Here is a 23,313-nt window from a genome sequence, read left to right on the forward strand (position 1 = left end):
AAAGCTTTCTACTCCCATAAAGAGTTACAGTCTCAGAAACCCAAACAGGCAGCTCTACCCTGTCCTGTAAGTTCACTGTGAGTCAGAATCAACTTGATGGCAATGAATGAGTTTTTTTTCCCTCTAGAATCCTTCACTATTGGAACTCAAAGCTAATTTTTATTCTTCGATTATTTCTATTTAAGAAATGCCTGACATTATTTAACTTTTTGTTTTTTTTTTAAATTTCAGGTCTTTGCACATTTCTTTGAAAACTTTATTGTGTCTTCTCAGGCTGGGGTTTGCAATGGTCTGCTTACCTCTTTTACTTTATAATTTCTTCCATTTGCTTTAGCTAGTCTACATTCAAGAGCAGGTCTTTGAGTGTATTTGGACATATACTTTGGTTCTTTCTAACCTGTTACCTTAATGATGTTTTGTTTTGCTCATGCTTGATGTCCTTGGTGTCAATGTGTCTAATCTGTTCTTGACGTGATCTCTACATTCAGATGGGAAACTTCAGGGTGTACTTTGGCTCTTCTGGACTTGTTTCAATTTTCTTTGGTTTCAACTTGGACTTACATATGAGCAATTGTCAGCACTCGATTTGTTCTAAGTGATGATACTGAGCTTCTCCATTGTCTCTTTCCACAGCTGTAGTTGATTTTATTCCTGTTTATTCCACCTGGCAAGGTGCATGTGTCTAGTCACTATTTATATTGTTGAAAAGGTATTTGCAATGAATAAGTTGGTCTTTCAAAATTCTCTAAGTTTCAGTGTCATTTTCATTACCAAGGTCATATTTTCCAACTACTGATCCTTTTTGTTCCCAACTTTCACGTTGCAATCACCAATAGTTATTCGTGCATCTTTTTTGCATGTTTACTCAATCTCAGTCTGAGAAAGTTGGTTAAAAAAAAAGCTTCAATTTCTGAATCTCGGACATTAATAGTTTGTGCATAAATTTGAATAATAATCATATTAATGGTCTTCCTTGTAGGTGAGTGAATATTATCCTATCACCGACTGTTTTTCTCCAGGGAAGATCTTGAAATTCCCTTTTTGACAATGAATGTGACACTTTCCTTCTAAATTTGTCATTTTTAGCATAGACCAAGTGAATGTCCAACTTAAAGTGCTGATATCGGTCCATATTGATTTTTCAGGGTTTGATTTCATTGCGATGACTTCCACTGTTCCAACATTCCAAGGACTAAGAGAGGGTTAGAGTTGTTTCTTCTCATTTTTGTTGTTATCCCAGTGTCTGCAATAGCGTTCTAGCTGAGTTAACCCTAACACTGCCCTCATGGTCAGGTAGAAGGATCACAAGATGTGAGTTTACACCCTTACAGCCGCGTGCTCTCCGAGTCTCCGTTTCCTTTTCTGAAAAAAGGGATAACAGCTGCTTTATCTATCTCACAGAACCACATTAGTAGATCTACATGCGATAAGGTTTAGTGTCGTTGGAAACCCGCAACTCAACGCATAATTATTATTCTAATTTTAATTAAATGATTACCCTCATTTATATTAGTGATTAATTCAAGGATTTAGTAACTGCCTCTGTGGCTTCTCTTTAACCCCTCAGCTTACGATCCTTTCTGGCCATGGACACAGGGAAGTCCGGCTCCTTAATGGGCTGCCTAGTGAACCCATGCCACGCACAAAACTCCACACTCCTTGGGAACAACATTCTCAAAGTGAGGAGGTCGGAAAATTCATGGTAATGATGAACCACTGGATTCCTCGGGGTGAGGGCAGGGTGGGAAGCAGAGAGAGAGAATCAATATGCCTCCTGCAGACGGGTGGAGGTGATGGATGTATGTCAGGCCTTTCTTCCTTTTTCCACATAAACTGAATGCTCTCTGTCACAGTGCCCATTCTCTGAACACACAGCAATGGGGGATTCTGTTCAGGATGTGTTTAAAGACTCTGGAGATCAGGGCCTGCCTTGGACTTAAGAAATAAACAGCCATTTCTCTTGTTGCCCCTGCAGAAATCTAATTGGGGTGTGGGGTGGGGCTAATAGAAAGTCAGAAAGAGGAGTAGAAAATTAGCATGACACGCTAAATTGCTCATTTTACTTTTATGATGCAAAGTAAGTGAGCACATTTCTCCCTATTTGCTTTTAATGATTAAAGCAAAAGCCCAGATAATAAGACTTCCTAGAATATGGTCATTAGGCGAGCTCGCCCTTGTTGGTGATGTCCAAGCAAAACCTCAGTATCACTGCCAAGCTAACTGATGTAGAGTTGGTAGCAGGAGTCAGTCATGGTGGGACTGTTTATACCATGACAACTGGCAAAGCTACCAGTCAGGGTTTTGTTTTGTTGTTGTTGTTTACCTACACCAGTTGCTAAACGCTGAACAGCCCGTAACTAGCACCTTTTCTTCATCCCAACCAAGACAAATAGAAAAGAGAGACTTAAACTGCAGCCCTTCAGCTTTGAAATACAGTTAACATAGCCCCCAGCCCACCCCCACGAGCACTTCTTCACCCTACATTGCTATCTACCATCCTGGTGTCTCTAGCTCAGCTTTCTCTCTGACTAAACTCGCTGCCATCACGTTGGCTCCTGCTCATCGTGCCCCTACAGATCTGGGTAGAACAGCCCTTACGGCTTTTTAAGACTGTAACTTTTTATGGGAGTTGAGAGCCTCGTCTTTCTCCCTCAGAGCAGCTTGTGGCTTTAAACTACTGACCTTGCAGCCCAATATGTAACCACTATGGCAGCCCTGGCGGGGTCGGGTTATGCGGTGGGCCGCCATCCTCAAGGTCAGCAGTTTGAAACCACCAGCTGATGTGCTGAAGAGAGACGAGGCTACTGCCTTGGGGAAGTACAGTCAGAAGCTCACAGGGACAGTTTGACCCTGTCCCATGGGGTCGCCATGAGTTCGCATTGACTCAATGGCAGTGAGTTTGTCTCCTTAATTAACACACAGAGGATACCCCGCAGTAAGTATATCCAGTAACAGACCTTTAGGCTTTGAAGATTTCATTTTGGAAAAGAGAGGACAGATATTGAACATTTTCAGACTCACACTCTCCAGGGAATTTTAATTACTACAACTTTTTGGAGAGTAATATGGCACTATATAGTAAATAAATGAAAAACCCTCACTCTCATTGATTTGATTCTGACTTCTAGAGACCCCATGGGACAGAGTAGAATTTCCCCTGTGGGTTTCTGAGACGGGAAATCTTTATGGGAGTAGGAAGCTTTATCTCTCTGCTATATATATATATATATATCTTCTATCAGTTAATGCTGACTCATAGTGACCCCCTGTGGGTTTCCAAGGCTGTAAAGGTTAACTGAAGTAGAAAACTCAGTCTTTCTCCACTCTGAGCTGCTGGTGGTTTCAAACAGCTGCCCATGTAGATCACAACCCAATGAGTAACCACTGAATGACCAGGGCTTCGATGAATGAATGAAGGGTTCTAATAATATCTATGCTCAGAAATTCCACTCTGAGGTGCAATATTATGTAAAAAAACTCAAATGAAGAAAAGCTTATATTGATTAAAATGGCTGTAATAGTTAAAAATGTAAGCAACTTAAATACGGTTCAAGCTGATACAGCTGGCTGATGATACATACTTACTAAAAATCGACCAAGCTGCTCCCGGTGGTGTTGTCACAGTGGAGGGGATCCACCTGAGTTTTGTTTGATTTTGTCCATTTCAAAATCTTTCTCTTGTTCTCTATGTTAATTTATTTATTTGTTTAAGCAAAAGGGAAGAAACTTATTGGAGCCCATATGGGAAACCATATATGGGCCCAGCATACCCTCCTGTGTAGGCGTGCTCAGGCAAAGGGACACATCGTTCACTGTACCCCCATGTCCCAGAGGATCTATGTTCATTTATAATGAAACAAAAAACCTAGTTTTCCCCCCAAATCCTTAAATTAAGAGGGATATATATATATATATGTTCCGGTATGTTGTGTTAGTTAATTTAACATTTCTAAGGGAAAGCTCATTAGAATATTTTCATCACAATTAATTTATACACAGCAGCCCATTGCACTGTGGCCCTCAACCTAGAGTTACATCTTTTTGTGAAAATACTCACTCTAGTCTCACAATGACATGCATGTTTCAAGGGAGGAAGGAAGGAATGCAGGCAACCATTGACACAGTGTAATCAGAATTTGTTTCCCACAAGACTTGCCTGAGGTGTGATTCCGCACCAGAAATTAGAGTACAGGCTTCGCGATTCCAGCATGGGGGCCACGATGGTTTTGTTTTCTGCCATCATTAGGCTGAGGGTCTTTGGATTTGTCAGGAAATTGTCGACGTCTATGAACTAGAGAAAGAAAAGGATAATGTCAGGTGATAAGGTACTCTTCGGTATTGGGTTCAAAAACATCCAGCATTTCTGAAACAGTCATAAACTCATGAGTTACCTTTGTCCTCCCTTCTGAAACCTGTGAAGGTAGGGAGCTTTTGACAAGGTTACCACTCGGCCAGTCGAAGCCTAAGAGTCCAGCTTGCATGTGGTCAGTGCCCTGTGAGGCACTAGGCTGTGAACTGGCGCTACCTTCTTGAGAACCAAATCAAGACAGGACCAGTCTGTACTTCGGTTAATGGTTTAAATGTCAGATACTTATGGCTCCCAAGCCCTTAAAGATCCTTTCCCCAAACACTCTGGATAAACAGCTCTTTTAGGTTTTAGAGAATATTATCAGTATTTAAGTGGTACCGGAAGATGTTTGGTATCAAGTATATTATATCAACCTGTGCTAACCAGTGAAGCTGTTTCCTGTTAACTGCAGTTGATATTAACATTGATTCATTTATAAGATGGTATATAACAGATCCTATGTATAACAACATATGACATATAAACCTAACAACAACATATATAAATAATTAGAAGTTTTCATTCGATGACAATCTGTTTACCAAACAGTTTTGCGTGGTAAATGCTTAGTATTTAAACCGTTGTTGTTAGGTACCATCTAGTTGGTTCAGACCCATAGCGACCCAATGCACAACAGAACTAAACACTGCTCAGTCCTGCAGCACTCAATCCTCACAGTGATTCTTAAGTTTGAGCCCAATGTTGCAGCCACTGTGTCAATTCATCTTCTCAAAGGTCTTTTTTGCTGCCCCTCTACTTTACCAAGCATGATGTCCTTCTCCTGATGATGTGGCCAAAGTAAGTGGGATGAGGTCTCACTATTCTTGCTTCTAAGGATCATTCTGGCTGTACTTCTTTCCAGGCAGATTTATTTGTTGATTTTGGAAGCCCATGATCCTTTCAATATTCTTTACCAATGGATCGAATCTTCTTCGGTCTTCCTTATTAAATCTCCAACTTTCACATGCATATGAAGCAAATGAAAATACCATGGCTGGGTCAGGCGCACCTTAGTCTTCAGAATAGCACGCAGGTTCTCCAACATTTAAAGAGCTCTTGGCATCAGATTTCCCTAATGCAATGTCTTTTGATATAATGACTGCTGCTTCCATGAGCATTGATTGTGGGTCCAAGAAAGAGGAAATCCTTCATGAGCTCAATGATTTGTCCATTTATCATGATATCCAGTTGTGATGATTGTGGTCTTCTTTACATTGAGCTGTAATCTGCACTGAAGGCCGTAATCCTTGTTCTTCATCAGCAAGTGCTTCAAATTCTCCTCATTGTCAGCAAAGAATGTTGGTGTGTCCTCTGCATATCGCAGATTGTTAATAAGCCATTTTCCAATCTTGATGTCATACTTTTCTTCATATAACCCAGCTTCTCTGATTATTTATTCAGACTGAATAAGTATAATAAGCCCATAGAACCCTGATGCACACCATTCCTGATTTTAAGCCATGCAGGAATGCCCTTGTTGTGATTATGCAACTGCCTCTTGACCCATGTACAGGTTCCACATAAGCTTAATTCTTCTGGAACTCCTGTTCTTTTCAATATTATCCAAAGTTTTTTATGGTCCACACTTTTGAATGCCTTTGTACAGTCAATGAAACAGAAATAAACATCTTGCATTTTTTTCTTGAGTTCTTTCAGTTTAAGATATACTGATTGTGTTCTTCCATTTTGGTTTTCTAGTGCCAAATCTGCACATTTTGTTATAATACTGCATTTTGTCTTTGCAAGCTGCCCTTTTAAATTTTCTGTCTAGATACTTGACTTCATCATTTTTTTCCATATGCCTTAGCTACTCTATGATTCAGAGCAAGTTTCAGAGTCTATTTCGTTGATCATTTCTTTCTTGCTTGCTTTTGAATGACCTTTGGCTTTCTTCGTGTGTTATATTCTTGATGTCCTCCCACAGCTCATCTGCTCCCCTGCCAATGTGTCACATCTGTTTTTCAGATGTTTTTGAAATTCAGTTGTGATATACATAAGGCTGTATTTTGGCTCTTGTGGACTTGTTTTGATTTTCTTCAGCTTCGACCTGTACTTATATATGAACAATTAACAATCTGTTTCACAGTCAGCTTCTGGCCTGGTTTTAGCTCACAATATAGAGCTGCTCCATTGTCTCCTACCACATATATGAGGGAGTGCCCCCCAAAACCGATGCTCATTTGTTGGATTTTTTTGATATGAGGGGGATAGTGCCTTTGGAGTTGTTTGCACCAGGTCAGACTGTTAATCATGCTTTCTATTTAGAGATTCTGACAAGATTGCATAACAGTGTGATTTGTGGCAGACGGGGGACTGGTTTCGCCACCATGACAATGCACCTGCTCACGCAGCCATCTCAGTGAGCCAGTTTTTGACAAAGAAACAGCATGCCTCTCTTGCCCCGTGCACCTTACTCACCTGACCTCACTCCGTGTGACTTGTTTTTGTTTCTGTGAATGAAGAGGAGCATGAAAAGACAGCAATTTGATGCTGAAGAAGAGGGGAAGGAAAAAGGCGGGAGATGCTGTCAGTCATCCAAACAGATGAGTTTGAAAAATGTTTCCAACAATGGAATCAGAGATTTAGATTTGACAAATGTATTTGGTATAATGGAGAGAACTTTGAAGGTGATAAAGTTGTTTTGTAAAAAAAACTTACATGTATAGCTTTGGGAAAATATCCGGATTTTTTTTGGGGGGGGCTTCCTCGTATAGTCCATTTGATTTATGTGTATTCCATCCAGGGAAGTGTAGGTGTGTATAGTCACCATTTATGTTGTTGAAGAAAAACATATTTGAGATGAAGAAGTTGTTGGTCTTGCAAAATTCTATCAAATGCTATCCAGCTTTGTTTCAATCTCCAAGACCATATATTCCAACTACTGCTCCTTCCTCTTTGTTTCCAACCTCTTCATACTAATTGCCAAGAATTATCAATGCCCCTTGAATATGTTTGAGCAATTTCCCACTGAAGGTGTTGGTAGAATTCTTCAAATTTTCATCACTAGCTTTTGTGGTTGGTGCATTCGTTAGAATAACAGTTTTCTTGACTGAATTTCCTTGTATGCAGATAGATGTTATAGATATCACAAACAGCACTGCACTGCAATACAGATCTAGAAATGAATGAATGCAGAACCATATGTTTTCCTGGCATAGAAAACCATATGATTTTCTGATTAAAAGTGCTCAATACCAGTCCATTTCACCTCACTAATGCCTAGGGTATCAATCTTTATGCATTCCATTTAATTTTTGACAACTTCCAATTTTCCTAGATTCATACTTGGTACATTCCAAGTTCCAATTATTAATAGATCTTTGCAGCAGTCTTCTTACTTTGAGTTATATGATGTTAAATATTATCAGTAAAATGTGAAAACATTTATGAAATTAATTTTGTTAAAAGCATAACAGTACATTGTGCTGATTTTTCTGTTGTTGAGGGGCTGGATAGAGATACAGGTTCAAATAAATGTATCTATAAATTGGCAACTTCAGTGACAGAATGTAAACAGACAGAAACCCACTGCCATCAAGTCGATTCTTACTCAGAACAACCCGATATTGATTTCAGAGACGCTCCACCTTTACAGGAACCGAGAGACTCATCTCTCCTGTAGAGAGCAGGCGGGGTTGAAATGTTGACCAGGGGCTTAGCAGCCCCATGCCTTTCCCAGAGTGTTTGATGTCCATAAATTTAGTGAAATAATGTTGGTTTTGTTTCATTGGTATGATAGTCTAGTGCTAAACATTTGTCCCCTAAAATGGAATAAACTTGTGAGGGCACAGGTAGAGAGCCTGCTTTTCATAAAGCCTTCTGTCAATTTTCCAAAAGAGAAAAGGGACTTTAGTTCCTTGGGAGCTACTTAGGAAGCTGTCCTTCCAACTGACATAGGATCAGTGAGCGCCAAAGCACACAACAACACTGACTGCTAACTGCAAGCCTAGCACCTTTTGACTGTCTCTAAGGAACGACGGAGAGTCATCCTCCTGGAAAGAACTCTCCACTAGAGTCCAGCAAACTCAGGAGCAACCAGGAGGCCAAGCGAGAGTCCTCTCAAACTCCCAGGAAAACCAAAGACATGTAGTTTGGAGCTGCTAATTGGAGTCATATTTAATATCATGATTTTCTGATACCTTCCCCCAAATTCCAAAAATATATTCAAATCATTTATATCTGTTAATCTACTATATTCTCCCATAAATTAAGACAACGCAGCCCACCACCACCCCCTTTAAAAAATGCCTGTTACGTAAAAGTGACCAAATGATTCAGGAGCTGTTTGGGTCAAATGCCAATTAGGAGTGGGTCTGACATGAAATCCAGATATTCCAATATCAAGTTCTCCCTTGAGCCTTTATTTCAAAAGGAGGCAATGGTGCCTAAAAAAGAGATCGTTTGGATTGCTTCCATACTCTTAGTTTGCAGGCACTGATTTGGACATTTTAGATAACCCACCCAAACCAAACTCATGGCCCTCGACTCCATGCTGCTTCACAGCGAGCTCCTGTGGGCTTCCGAGGCCGCGACTGTGGACAGGCCTAGAAAGCCCAGGCTCTCTCCCAGGGAGCTGCTGGCGATGTCTACCTACCGAGCGCTATCAGTAACCACCACTATCAATAAAGCAAAACGTTGCTTTTACCAGAATGTAGTCTGACCACTTTTCCCTCGCAGTTCGAAGGGCTGCCTGCCGTAGCTTCATCACATGGGCAAACCTGGAGCTTGGCCAGTGCTTGGGTCCAATTTCATCCGGATACGACCTGAAAGAGCACGATGGTAGTCATAACTGGCATATATCTAGTGCTCACACATGCCAGGCTGTGCCCCAAATGTTCACATGGATTAACCCATTCAACCCCCCAGCAACCTTGCGAAGAAGATCCAGTTATTGCTGCTATATCTCTCTATTGCACATAAGGAATCGGTGCTAGGAGAGTTTTAGTAGCTTGCTGTTTACTAAACACAAACACCTTTATATGAAATCTTTTCACTGGATTCCAACGTGAGTCCTATGAAGTAAGACTCGCCATTCCACAGAAGGAAACAGGTACCGAGAGGCCAGTAAGGGCAGTCGGGAGGCAAATCCATGCCGTTTAACCACCAGATACTTCTTCCTGGACACTTTTCTCTATGTCTGTCCATCACGTAAATTTTGAAATGCTTCAGTGCCAGAGTAAGAATTTCCCAGGAAAAACAAAGCTTAAATGTACTTCTTGGCGTGCTCAGTAAGGGCTCCACAGAGCCTCGTCCGCTGGTCTGCTCCAGATGAGGCAATGGAACAGATGACTATACAATCCTTTGGGGAATCTTTGTTGAAATTTACAAAATAGCCAGGACTCGATTACATTGTCCTATAGGCAAATGGTTTGCCACACTCTACAAAACCTTCCTAAAAGCTCTCTACTGGTTTGCGCATTGATGTTCCCGTGGCCCTGGCCCCACCAAACAGGTGCTCGTTGAGAGTTCTTGGTGTGAGACAGGCTGTATATCGACCACACAGCAATATGACTGAAACGGACTCAATGAAGCAGACACAAAACAAACAAGCAAGCAAACCATATGGCTGCAATCGCACCAAGTTGAGAAAACTATGTAATGCACTGGAGTTCTCTGCGTTGTCTTCTCCAATGGCTGTTTTAATGGCAATCAATTGGGTTCATGTTTTTATGGATGTCTTGCCAAGAAATCATTGCTTTCCCTAATATTTTCCACACTGACCTTGGCATGTAACGCATCCAGTCAAAATATAACTATTGAGAAAATGATCAGGATGCAAGGTAGGTACAGAATGTCATTTTGTGCCATTTTTAATTTCTCTAATGTCTATTATTCCAAATTCCAAAGGAAAGTTCAAAATGTTCAGAATGCTCAAAGTGTGTGGTTATTTTTCTTGATGTGTAAACCATATGTTGGGATTAATCTATCTATCTATCTATCTATCTATCTATCTATCTATCTATCTATCTATCTGTCTTACATAGACAGACTCAAAAAATAGAGTTTTGTTTGCTTTCTTCTTTTCCTCCAGAATGACATTTGTTATTAAAATACAAATTTGGCTTTCAATCAATGACTTAACTGGAGCAGAAATTCAGGTAAACTCAATTCATTCTAGTTCTACAGTGTGATGAGCTTAAGCTGGCATTCCAGTGCCCGGAGGAACTAGCACTAGTTACAATAGTTTCTCCATGCTCTCATTCACTCACCTGTGCGCCCAACAAGTATTAATTTACTGACTGCCAGGAAGGTAGCCCTGGGAGAAATGTAAAATATTGGTTCTGGCTAGCTGCTGCCCAAACCCTAAATTTCCTTAGGGAAAAATACGTAAATCACATATTTAAATAAGAATTTCTTAGTTAAGTATATTGTGCCAAAAGGGTGAGGTAAAGTGTTGAGAGGTGAGATTCTGTAACCACAGTAAGTGGGAATGGAGGCTTTGTAAGAGGCGGGATTGGGACTTGTCTCAGATATACTGAAAGGAAACACCTTCTAGGAAAATAAACTTGCAAGAGCAAGACCTGGTGTTGGGACCAGAAAAATCCAGAACACATAATGGAATTTTCAAACTAATGTAGGTTTTCTGTTGAGAAGCCGTAGAAGTACGGGTGCAAGGACGGGGACTAAGTTTATGGAATCATATACATCTGCAATAATAAAACATCTTCCAATGAATATTGTCAAGCTATTGTAGCTTTTCATTTGTAATTTCATTTTTTCCATATTCCAAATACTAATGTATTTTTATATGGTTTTATATTTGGGGGAGCTTATCTATGTAAGCGGGTCTTTGCTTAGCAAATTTTGATAATGAAATTTTTATTTTGATAAGTAATGCATATTGGTTACAATCACAGGCATACTCTTTCCTCTAGGAATGCCAAAGGCTACGTTATTTAAGACAAAGTCTAGCTGGTGGAATCCTGTTACTGCTCTTGGCGCCCTTTTACGAAATGTTTGCAATGTGGTCAGTTGTCTTCCAGGGCTACCTTGCTTCCCCTTCTGTGGAATCTAGGAGTCCTTCTTTGTGTCTGTGGTTTATGTACAACTATGCTCACAATGTTGTGTCTTCATCATGTCCCATGTGCAGGTGTTGGTGGAGAGAGTGGAATGTGTGAGTTAAGGCTCTTGGCGTGGATTTTAATCTGAGCCCTATACTGATTGTTTGACCTTGGGAAGTTTACTTAATTCTTCCATGGCCCCTAGGACATATAGTTCCCACATATATTTTCCCTCACTGGAGCACCTGTGTTTCATTAAGTATATCAATTCAAAGAAGGAAATAATTCTGTCTTCAGAGGTTTATGTTCTCCATGGCACTGCGTGTCCATAGTGCAAGGGGATGGCATCACAGCACCATTGACGAAAACCTGACGGGTGTAGCACTTACTGCAGTGCTTCTTGCGTAGTCGGAACTTACTGGAGTCTTTATAAAAGAGGAAGACACCCACCTAATATTTTATATAGATTGAATTGATAAGATGTTTTGGAGGATGACTTAGAAATGACAGTTACTAATAAATCACAATGGCTAAGATTGGAAATAACCTAAATGTTCATCGATAGAGTAACTGTTAGGTAATTATGACACATTCACACAATGCAAACCTGTGAAAATGTTCATAAAAGCCACGAAGAAGTTCCCCATCCACCGCTATGAAATGATCTTCAGGGTATGATACATGAAAAAGCTCATTGGATATAGATAATTTACAAGAGTTTCACTGTGATCTCTCAGGTATAAAAGGTTTATAATCAAAATATGAATTGTACGTTAAAATATATACTATTGTGGTAATTTACATATGAGCTAATGAGAAGCTGGCTTGGGTTGATGTAAAAAGGAAGATAACTATTATAATCTGTCGAGGGAAGAAATGACAGGTCTTCATAACTCATTAGATTTTGGAAAATGGAACCCATTGCCGGCCCATCACTTCTGACTCATAGCAAACCTACATAGGATTGTCAAGGCTGTAAATTCTTACGGAATTTACAGGTGTCCATGGAGTGGCTGGTGGGTTTGAAATGAAGGCCTTCAAGTTATCGGTCCAAGGCTTACCTGATGGCCCGCCAGGGTTCCTAATTCATCGGAAAAGGAGATAAAGGATCGGGACAAGCCACATGTGTCCCCTGGGTTCGAAGCTGGAGCATTTGTTTGAGGGGAAAGAGTCAACACTGAGTTTACAGAATCTGACTTGAGACTCACTGTGGCTCCTCCAGAGGCCTCCACTCGACGTAGTGATACATGCGCTGCACATTTCTCAGCCACTCCCTGAGTATGGCTGTTGTGTTGTCCACACTGTGGTCCGCGGCTGCCCTGCACGAGAGAGCAGAGCTCGGCTCAGCAGTGTCAGCAAAAGAAGAGCAGGAAAGACAAACAGCAGACAAAACGAAGGGGGTGGGGGGACCATTTGAAATCAATTCTCACCTAGGCCAAACTACACAATGCTTTTCTGAGTGAGAGGTACTATTTAAATTTATTTTTGTGTTATTAGCTCTTCAGTCAGGTCTTGGCTGAGAGTAGAATCACTAAATAGCTGTGGTAATAACAGATGAAAACAACCAAATGGGAAAAAATGAATTGAATTAGAGTCTGTTCATGAGTCTTGGAAATCAGTCCATTTCCTTAGCTATTCAGTTGTCTATGATGTAAATGCTATGCTTTAACTATATCTAACAGTCACCTTCAATGTAAGCAATCACAAATCTCATTTGAATTTCATGTGAATTTTTCAGGCTACTACAGCGTTTCTAGTCAATAGTGCTTCAACCATGTGTACTCCAAGAGAGAGTCACAATAAAAGTTTTCAATGTGAAACTAACTCTATGATATCTTCACAGTTCTATTCTGAATTTTCTTTACCATCACTTATAAGATATATGAGGGAAAAAAACAAAAAGCCAACTCACTGCTATTGAATAAATTCTGACTCACGGTGATCCGACAGAAAAGGGTGGAACTCTCTCTTTGGGTTTCCCAGATTTCCAGAAGCAAAATGACTCATTGTTCTCCCACAGAGCAGCTGGTAGCCTCGAACTGGGGCCTTGGGGTAGCAGCCCGATGCAAAACCACTACGCCAAGGCTCCCTCTTCATAGGAAATATGGTACCTTTCAAACTCGGCAAATGATGCATCGTAAACTGGTTTCTGATTTAACCTCAAAGTTTAACAAACAGATCCTCCCAGATCTGCCTGACAAACTTAACAAGGTACAGAAAGTTTGGGGGTGCCCTGCACAGAGTGGGGAGCTGCATGCAGGACCTAGAACCAGCCTGAGCCTTCTCCCCAGGCGCACAGTCAGGGCTGCGGCTTCATAAAATGGGATCAAAATCACTGGTAAGGAGAAGACCACATTTCTGCAAAGCTACTACGGAGAAAAAAGTCGGAGCCTTTGAAGAAGGGAAAAACACGTTTACAACTACAATACAGGAACATTTTCTCCAAATTAAAGACATTGAATATTCATACAAAGCCCACTTTATTCTCAGGAAAATGAAACTATAACAGTCCATTCCGAAACAGGTACTACTAAAACTCTTAGGTGCTTTCAGGGAGAAAGGAGAAGACCACTCCTCCACGCCTTTACCAAGGAAGGAAAATTAAATTAGCCTCAGACAGATAAGCAAACTGACACATTCATACAATGAGGTGTGAGGATAAGTCAGAAGAGCATTGCTCACCGATGAAGAATACAGCTTTTCCCCAGTTCCTAAATGCTTCCTCCCCCCAACTACCATGACCCGAATTCTACCTTGCAAGTCGGGATAGAGCAGAGGTTGTGCACTGGTGCAGATTGGAGCTGGAGGCACAGGGAATCCAGGGCAGGTGATCCCTTCAGGACCAGGGATGTGAGGGGCGATACTGGGAGAGTAGAGGGTGAGTGGGTTGGAAAGAGGGAACCGATTACAAGGATCTACATGTGACCTCCTCCCTGGGGGAAGGACAACAGAAAAGGGGGTGAAGGGAGATGCCGGACAGGGCAAGATATGACAAAATAGTAATTTATAAATTATCAAGGGATGATGAGGGAGGGGGAGCGGGAAGGGAGGGGAAAAAAAGAGGACCTGATGCAAAGGGCTTAAGTGGAGAGCAAATGCTTTGAGAATGATGAGGGCAAAGAATGTACAGATGTGCTTTACACAATTGATGTATGTATGGATTGCCATAAGAGTTGTATAAAACGTTTAAAACAAAAAGAAGAGCATTTTGCTACAAAAGCAGAGAAAACGCCGTTAAAGACGTGAAGCCGCTGTTTCGTGGTTTATCTTTCCTTGAGGCCGTTACCCTCAGAAGACAGCATCATCTCTCTGGATCTCCCTCAAGGAATCTATGCTCTCCCACGGGACACCATTCAAGACAGTTTGGGTATCCTTGGCGGGCTCAGACTGTGTTCCCTTTCCATGTTCTTCGAGTTTGAGGGAACAAGAAGTCAGAAGGGGCGAGGTCGGGCTGTAGGGCGGGCGGGGAAGGGTCCCCACAAACTTCCCGCAGAACCGCCCTAGCTCCCCTGGAGAAGGACCGGGGCGGTGATGCCAGTAATTGGACAGCACGTTATCTTACGGCTTCTCCATCCCGTGTCTGAGGAGAACCGCTGCCAAGACTGGCCCCTGGGAACTCCAAACCCCGTCACCGACACCGTCACCTCTGAGTTAAACTCCGCTTTGAATTTAACGGGCCCAGTAGATCCCTCAGAAACCACTGTCTCCGTGGAGAAATCCTTCTGAAAGCACCTCATAGAGACTAATACAAGGGTTTTACTGAAAACAAAGCCTCCCGCCACCCACAGGTTGCAGGGAAATGGTGGAACACATGTTCTTTGAAATAAACCCATGCGTGCATGAACAAGAGCCCGAACAGCAATATTTTATAAACTTCACTCATTGTTCAATGACACAAAAAGTTAGCTTTCAAGCCATGAAGAGACGTAGAGGAAGCTTCAATGCACAAGCGGGGCTTAGAAAGCTACCATGACACTTACAGGATATTCTTAAGAAGGCCAGACTTTAAGCCCTTGCTAATAAGCCAATTCCAAATCATAGAGACCTGACAGGACAGGACAGAAGTGCCGCCCAGGGCTGCCAAGGCTGCAATCTGTAGGGGAGCAGCTGCCACGTCCTTCTCTCTGGGTTCAAATCGTCCGCCTGATTGGTTAGCAACCGAGTTCTTTTTTTTTTTTTTTTAATGATTTAATCATTTCATTGGAGGCTCGTACAACTCTTACCACAATCCATACATCCATCCATTGTGTCAAGCACATACGTACATTTGTTGCCATCATCATTCTCAAAACATTTTCTTTCTACTTGAGCCCTTCATATCAGCTCCTCATTTCCCACTCCCTCTCCGCACCCCCTCCCTCATGAACCCTTGATAATTTACAAATTAGTATTATTTTGTCATGTCTTACACTGTCCAACGTCTCCCCTCACCCACCCTTCTGTTGTCCATCCCCCAGGGAGAAGGTTATATGTAGATCCACCCCAGTCAGAGTCAACTCTGTGCGAGCTAACAACAGCCATGCAAATGATGACTTTTGTTAATACCAAGGCACTGCCTGGTAACTGTTGGACTGGTGACAGCAAGGTTGGAGGTTCAAGCCCACCAGCCACGCGGATGGAGCAAGATGAGACTGTGCACTGTAAATTGTTCAGGAACCCTGCAGGTTCACAGACCGGCACAGTGGGTGGATAGAACGCATCAAGATAGTTCCATGCACTGTGGCAGATGTGTCACAGAAATCCAAGACACTGATCACAGAGCAGTGAGTACAAGGTAGGGGACACATGAGAAAGCTTGGCTTTCTGGACAATTTAAGGCTAAAACTTCTCAAAAACAAATTCTATAAGAACGATGGAGGGACGTTGTCATCAGAATTTGGAGCAGCAATGGGCAAAGCAAGACTAATCATCAGGTGATTAGTCTCAAGCAATCCAAAGAAAGAAAATAATAAAAGATTTTATAACCAGCCTATCATTCAAGTGTTAAGGGCATAGAAAAACAGATTTAAGTCCACAAGAATAAAGAATACCATATTCCTTAGAAATCCATGGACTCTTTAGCCAAATAAGATATGACTTAGGAAATGTTGGCAAAAAACTGCTACTAGCATTTAATATAGTTAATTGTACACTAAAAACTAAAAGGAAAGTGGGACAAGGGAAGAGGAGTAAATGTCACATAGTCTAACACAGAAAAATAATGCAAAATTTTAACATAATGGTAGGGATGAGAGAACGTTTATCACTGAATGAAGTTATTGGTTATTACACTGATAACAGATAAGAGTAAAAAATATAATTTAAAGCCAACAAACATAATAATATAAGTCTCGGCCAAAAAATTAAGGTAGAAAATAATGACATTAAAAACATTAAAATATAAATAAATAAAAATACTCTTTAAAAAATTCAACAAAACTTTAGTTATGGCACTAGTTAACCTAGTGAAAAAGATAGAGGCTGCGCAAATGTACATTAAAAAAAGAAATGACAAGGGGAAGAAATAATGGATGTTAGGAAGGTCTAAAAAGTAATTGTGCAACTTAATGAAAAACAAATTTAAAAACTAGCTAAAATATAGGTGATTCTTAAGAAATATAATAACAAAATTGAACCCATTGGTGATATAAAGTTTAAGCATCACAATTTCCATTGACAAAACATAGAAAATTACCTCACTCAAGAATTATCTCATCCTCAAAATAAAAAAAAAGAAAAGGAATAAAAATATTAGGCCCAGATGGTTTCCCAAATGAATTTTACTAAATATTGACAACTAGATCTTTCCATTGCTGCATAACTTGTTCACTATAGTGGAGAAAAAGAGTAAGAATTCCGAATGCTTTAATAAGGCAGATACAATATTGATAGATAAACCTGCTGAAGATAGCAGAGATGCGGTAACAGGATAACAAATCAATCTTTTGATGAATAGGTCACAAAAATCTAAAGCTATTAGCAAATAGAGTGTAACATCCTACAATGTTGCATGGCCTAAGATAATCCAACATTAGAAAATCTATTTTCTTGAAGTAACTCATTTTATTTTGTTATTTCCTGATGGGGAGTGTTTACGAGTGGGGCTGTGTTCTGCACGGTCAGCATTTCAAAACCAGCAGCCACTCCTCAGGAGAAAGACAGGGCTTTCTACTCCCGCCAGTTACAGTATCAGAAACTCAAAGAGCGCAGTTCTACCCTGTCCCATTGGGTTGCTATGTGTTGGCCTTGACCCCATGGTAGTGAGTAGAAAACACACACAGCAAAATATGTGCATGTATTCAACATCTCATGCAAATTTCTACATATACAATTCAGTAACATTGAAAATGACTAATCTTTGAAGTTGTGCAACCCTTCCCCACCTTTTCCAAATGATTCCTCTACCATTAACATCAACCCACTGGCCTCTACACTTCAATATTAGAAAATCTATTAACATAATTAACCATAAGTATTTATATACCTGGAGGAACACATCATATAATCATCTTCATAAATACTCTAAAAAATCTTTGAAAGAGTTAACACCTATTCCAAATTTTAAAAATCCACACTCAGTAAATAGTTATTCTGGGTAGACTAGAGAAACAAATCCATAGAAACACAAGTGTAAGAGAGTTTTAGATAAAGGGTAATTGTACATTAAGAAAGCATCCTAGCCCAGTCCGGTCCAAGCCCATAAGTCTGATTCTTAGACAATATGTCTGATACCAATCTATAAAGTCCTCTTCAGACTCAAAATACATGCAATGACGCCGAATGCAGGAAGACAATAGGCCAGTGGGCAGAAAGTCTTTGGATCCAGTGGCGTTGTAAGCATCTCAGCACTGGCAGGGGTCTCCATGTGGCTTCTCCAGTTCCCAGGGTAGGTCCATGTGGCTTCTCCTCAGGGATGTCTTACAGAAAGTCAGTCAGCCTTATTAGTAGAGAGTCTCCAAGGGAATGATGAGAAAGAGAACGAGAGAGAGAGAGAGAGAGAGAGAGAGAGAGAGAGAGAGAGAGAGAGAGAGAGAGAGAGAGACCCATCTCCTAGGAAGAAAATCTCCGAGTTCCTAGAATTCTCAGGAGAAGGCCATGCCCACACAGAGGCCTCATTGGCTATGACCTGAATGACAGACTAGATTCCACCCCTTCACTCTTAATCCTCTCAAATTCCAAAATGACACCCGATTATGTAACTACCACAGTAACTGATGTATGCTTTCTGGAATCCACCCGACGGCTGTGAGCTTGTTTGTTTGGTTTTCGTTTTCTACCATGATTCAAATACACACAGACACAGAGTTTATACATACGCTTCCCACCTTCATATTGATTATTTTGGACATGCTATCAGAAGGTCCAACCCCAGGGGTACATCATGCTGGGAAGAACACATGTGCAGTGGGAAGGAGGAAGACTCCAGGAGATGGACAGACACCGTGGCTGTATGGACTCAAACACAGACAACAACTGTGAGGATTTGCAAGCGCAGGGAACAGTTTGCTCTGTTGGTAGAGATGGCATCTTTGAGTCAGAACCCACTCAACAATGACCAACAAGCAACAAAAAAGCCTTAGCTGGAGCAGAAAGACACTGCAACTAAGGTCAAAGAGAAAAAGATGGCCATCTACAACTCCGTTACGATTCATGCTGTTGAATATATGGGTCAATGCGATTAAACAAGAGAAACCAATTGCTGCTGTTAGGTGCAGTCAGTTCGAGACCCCACGCACAACAGAACAGAACACTTCCAGGTCCCACACAGCCTCACAATGATTGTTATGCCTGAGGCCATTTTTGCAGCAATTGTGTCGATCCACGTTGTCCAGGGTCTTCCTCTTTTTGGCTGCCTCTCCACTTTACCAAGTATGAGATGTTTCTCCAGAGGCTGGTTCCCCCTAGTCTCCAAAATACACGGGACCAACTCTCACCACCCTCTAGTCTAAGGAGATTTCCAGCTGGACTTCTTCCAGGACAGAATTGTTTGTTCTTCTGGCTGTCCACGACACTTTTCCATGCTCTTTGCTGGCCCCATAATTCGAATCATTGATTCTTCTTTGGCCTTCCTTTTTCAAAGTCCAGCTTTCACAGGTATGTATGGCTATTGGAAATAGCCTGGCTTGGGTCTGGCACACTTTTGTCTTTAAGTGACATCCTTGCTTTTCAACAATTTAAAAGGTCTTGTGCAGGAGATCTGTCCAGCACAATATTTCTATTGGTCTCTTCACGGCTGCTTCCATGAATCGTGGTTGTAGATCCATTCAAGATGCAATCCTTGATCATTTCAATCTTTTCTCCACTTATCATGAAGAATTTACTGGTTCAGTTGTGAGGATTTAGGATTTCTTCACATTGAGTTGTAATCCACACTGAAGTCTGCAGTTATTGATCTTCATCAGCAGATGGTTGAAATCCTCCTTATATTCAGCAATCAATGTGTATCACCAGCATAAGGATGCCTATTAATAAAGCCTTCCTCAAATTCTGGTGAGTCTTCTTCTTCTTCATATAGTCCAGTTTCTTGCAGCATCTGCCCAGCACAGAGATTGAGTAAATATGGAATATCCCTGATGTGCACTTTTCTTCATTTTAAACACTTAGTATTTCTGCTTTCTGTTCAAACAACTGCTCTTGTTCTAGGCACAGGTCCTGCACGAACACAGAGTTGTTCCCATTCCCATTCTTTTCGATGCTAACCATAGTTCATACATACATATACACAGTCTACAGATATACATACATATACACAGTCTACAGATATACATACATATACACAGTCTACAGATATACATACATATACACAGTCTACAGATATACATACATATACACAGTCTACAGATATACATACATATACACAGTCTACAGATATACATACATATACACAGTCTACAGATATACATACATATACACAGTCTACAGATATACATACATATACACAGTCTACAGATATACATACATATACACAGTCTACAGATATACATACATATACACAGTCTACAGATATACATACATATACACAGTCTACAGATATACATACATATACACAGTCTACAGATATACATACATATACACAGTCTACAGATATACATACATATACACAGTCTACAGATATACATACATATACACAGTCTAAAGTGTTTGCATAGTCAATAAAACACGATCCAGCTGAATCATTACTGACCTCTTCTGAATTTGGAATGAATTTCTGGCAGCTCCCTGTCAATGTACTGCTGCAACCATTACTAAATGGATCTTCAGCAAAACTTTACTTGTATACGATATTAATAATATTGTTTGATAATTTCCCTATTCTGTGGGGTGATTTTTTCCTTTGGAATGGGTGCAGATATTGGTCTTTCCAGTCTGTTGGCCATGGATAAGGAGGTGTGTCCAGTGCTTCATCAGCTTGTTCGGGCAAGTCCTGGAGACTTGCTTTTGGCTCATGCTTTCAGTGTAGCTTGGACTTCTTCCTTCAGTACCACCGGTTCTTGAACACATGCCACCTCTTGAAAGTTTGATTGCACATTTGATCCATTTTAGAATGAAGATGTCGGTAGAACTTCTCAATTCCTTCATCACTAGCTTCAGTGGTCGGCGCAAACATCTGAATACTAGTTGCATCAGTTGAATTTCCTGGAACGTGGCTAGGTAGAATCATACCTAAAACAGCACTGTGCTTCACGAGAGATCGTGAAATGCTCTTTTTGACATTTTGGCCATTCCTCTGGATTGTGTCATCCCTAGCACAGTAAACCATATGATTTCCTGATTCAAAATGGCCACTACCAGTCCATTTCAGCTCACTAAGGCCCAAATGATGACTTCCAATTTTTCATACTTCATACATCGTGTTACAAGTTATTCGAAACATGTAAAACACAAGCCCTAAAACGACGAACCAGGACTAGTGCATACTATTCTGTGCTCATAATATGTTCTCATTAGGTGCCACTGGGCCAGTTCTGACTCGCAGTAACTGTACCCTAGATTGAAGAACTGCCCAGTCCTGAGGCAGCCTCACAATTGTTATGCTCGAGCACTGATGGAGCCACAGTGTCAGCCCATCTTGTTGAGAGCCTTCCTCTTCTTAGATCACCTTCCACTTTGCCAATTATGATGTCTTTCTCTGGGGTTTGATCCTTCCTGAAAGTGTATCTAAAGTTCAGGATGCTAATCTTTACCATTCTCACTTCTAAGAAGTAATCTGGCTGTACTTCTAAAACAGATTTGTTTGTTTTTCTGGAAGTTCATTATTTAATATTCTTTGACAAAATCATAATTCAAATCTCACAGCTTTTCTCTAGTCTACCCAGTTTTGAATGCAGATGAGAAAATACTATGATTTGGGTCAGGTGCATCTAATCCTCAAAATGACATCTTTCCTCTCTAACATTTTAAAGATAATGTTTGCCGCAGATTTGCCCCATGCAGTATGTCATTTGATTTCTTGACTGCTGCTCCCATGAGTGTTAATTGTAGGTTCAAGAAAAATGAAATCATTGACAATTTTAATCTTTCCTTCATTTATCATGATTTTGTTTATTGTCCCCATAAATGAGTAAATTAAAAGAAAACACACAACAACAACAAACCCAACTGGAGTTAGTCAAAAGTTGTAGGAACTCCGCATTCTCTCTAAATTATTTATAAACACTGTAGAATAATTTACTTTTCCCCATGGTGAATGCTTCCTCATTACACAGAGCTTAAATTCTCTAATATTCCTGAGTTCTGCCAAAGCCTAGGTCTCAGAAGGTCTCAAAAGTCTGTCCCTGAGCATCTTATGAAACAAATACTGCAGAGTAGGGGACTCAGATTAGCCACTAGTTAGCCTCTAATAGCAGGTATGCTTGAAGATCAGGGTGTGGTTTTAATTTATCTGAATTTTAAATATGTGTGTATTGTGTGACGGGTATGGATGGAACAATTCACAGGGGCAAACTATGCCTGCATCCTCTCATGATGCATTTCCTAACTATTCCAAAAAAGTTGTTCTTATTATGTGAAATTTACTTTCCTTATGGACGGATTGAACAACTCCAAAATCTGCTTAAGTTTAAATAGAATGACACATATCCTTAGAAATTAGATATCCTGAGTATGACAGATATATATGTCTAACTAAAAGTGATGTATATATAAAAGAGAACAAAAAATAAACTCATTGTCATCGAGTCAATTATGACTCACAAAGACCCTATAAGACAGGGTAGAACTGGCTCTTGGAGTTTCTGAGACTGTAACTCTTTAGGGGAGTAGAAAGCTCCATCTTTCTCCTAAGGAGTAGTTGGTGGTTTTGAACTGCTGACCTTGCAGTTAGCAGCCCATGTCATAACCACTAGACCACTCCATTATTGGGTTTTTTAAAAGTCTTATGCAGGTACTCTCCAAGTTATTCTCGCTGTCTTTGTTTTCAGGGTTTTGAGGGAACAAAAGCATCTTCCAACTATGTTTGATTTTTGATGGGCAGGGATGACCTCTGACTGAGAGGAAGAACTCTGAAGCACTCCCCCCACCCCACTGCCCCTCATAACTAACCATCCCGTCTCTCCATGCCCCGATGAAGGGACAATAAACAGAAGTCCAGGAAGCCACTTTTAACTGTTGCTTTTTTAATCCCTGAGACTTAAAAAAAAGTTTCTATTTGAATTTGTAATAATGAAATTATTCAGGCTCTGGTCCACCAGAGTTGGAAAATGAGATGCCAAAGGCCCAGATGCACATTCCCTGGAGGAAAGAGCAGCTGTGTTCGGGTTCTGTTTTCAGAGCCCTGGAGAATGATGCAGCAGTGCGGTGCCGGTCCTGCTGTGACACTCCACAAGCAACTGTACACAAACCCTTGGTGGCTGCGGCTGGTTTGTCCATCTGACCAGGAAGTGGAGGACTCAGTGTGTGTGGAGCCTGGAGCTGTAAATGGAATATCTCGCTCCACCCTCAGGGCATCCCTCCAGCTCTGGACACTGCCCAAGGCCACGACCCTCT

General features: G+C 40.8%; 1 protein-coding gene across 1 annotated transcript in view; it reads right to left on the bottom strand.

Moving 5' to 3' along the window:
- COLGALT2 (collagen beta(1-O)galactosyltransferase 2) overlaps positions 1-23,313 on the bottom strand; it is a 145,149-nt gene that overhangs the window by 39,713 nt on the left and 82,123 nt on the right. The window contains exons 2-4 of the mRNA XM_075540499.1: positions 12,558-12,668; positions 8,994-9,111; positions 4,157-4,291 (exon numbers count right to left, since the gene is read on the bottom strand). Coding sequence (XP_075396614.1) covers positions 4,157-4,291; positions 8,994-9,111; positions 12,558-12,668 — 364 coding nt within the window. The remainder of the gene's footprint in view (positions 1-4,156; positions 4,292-8,993; positions 9,112-12,557; positions 12,669-23,313) is intronic.

This window comes from Tenrec ecaudatus, chromosome 1 (genome assembly GCF_050624435.1).
Source record: "Tenrec ecaudatus isolate mTenEca1 chromosome 1, mTenEca1.hap1, whole genome shotgun sequence".
NCBI lineage: Eukaryota > Metazoa > Chordata > Mammalia > Afrosoricida > Tenrecidae > Tenrec > Tenrec ecaudatus.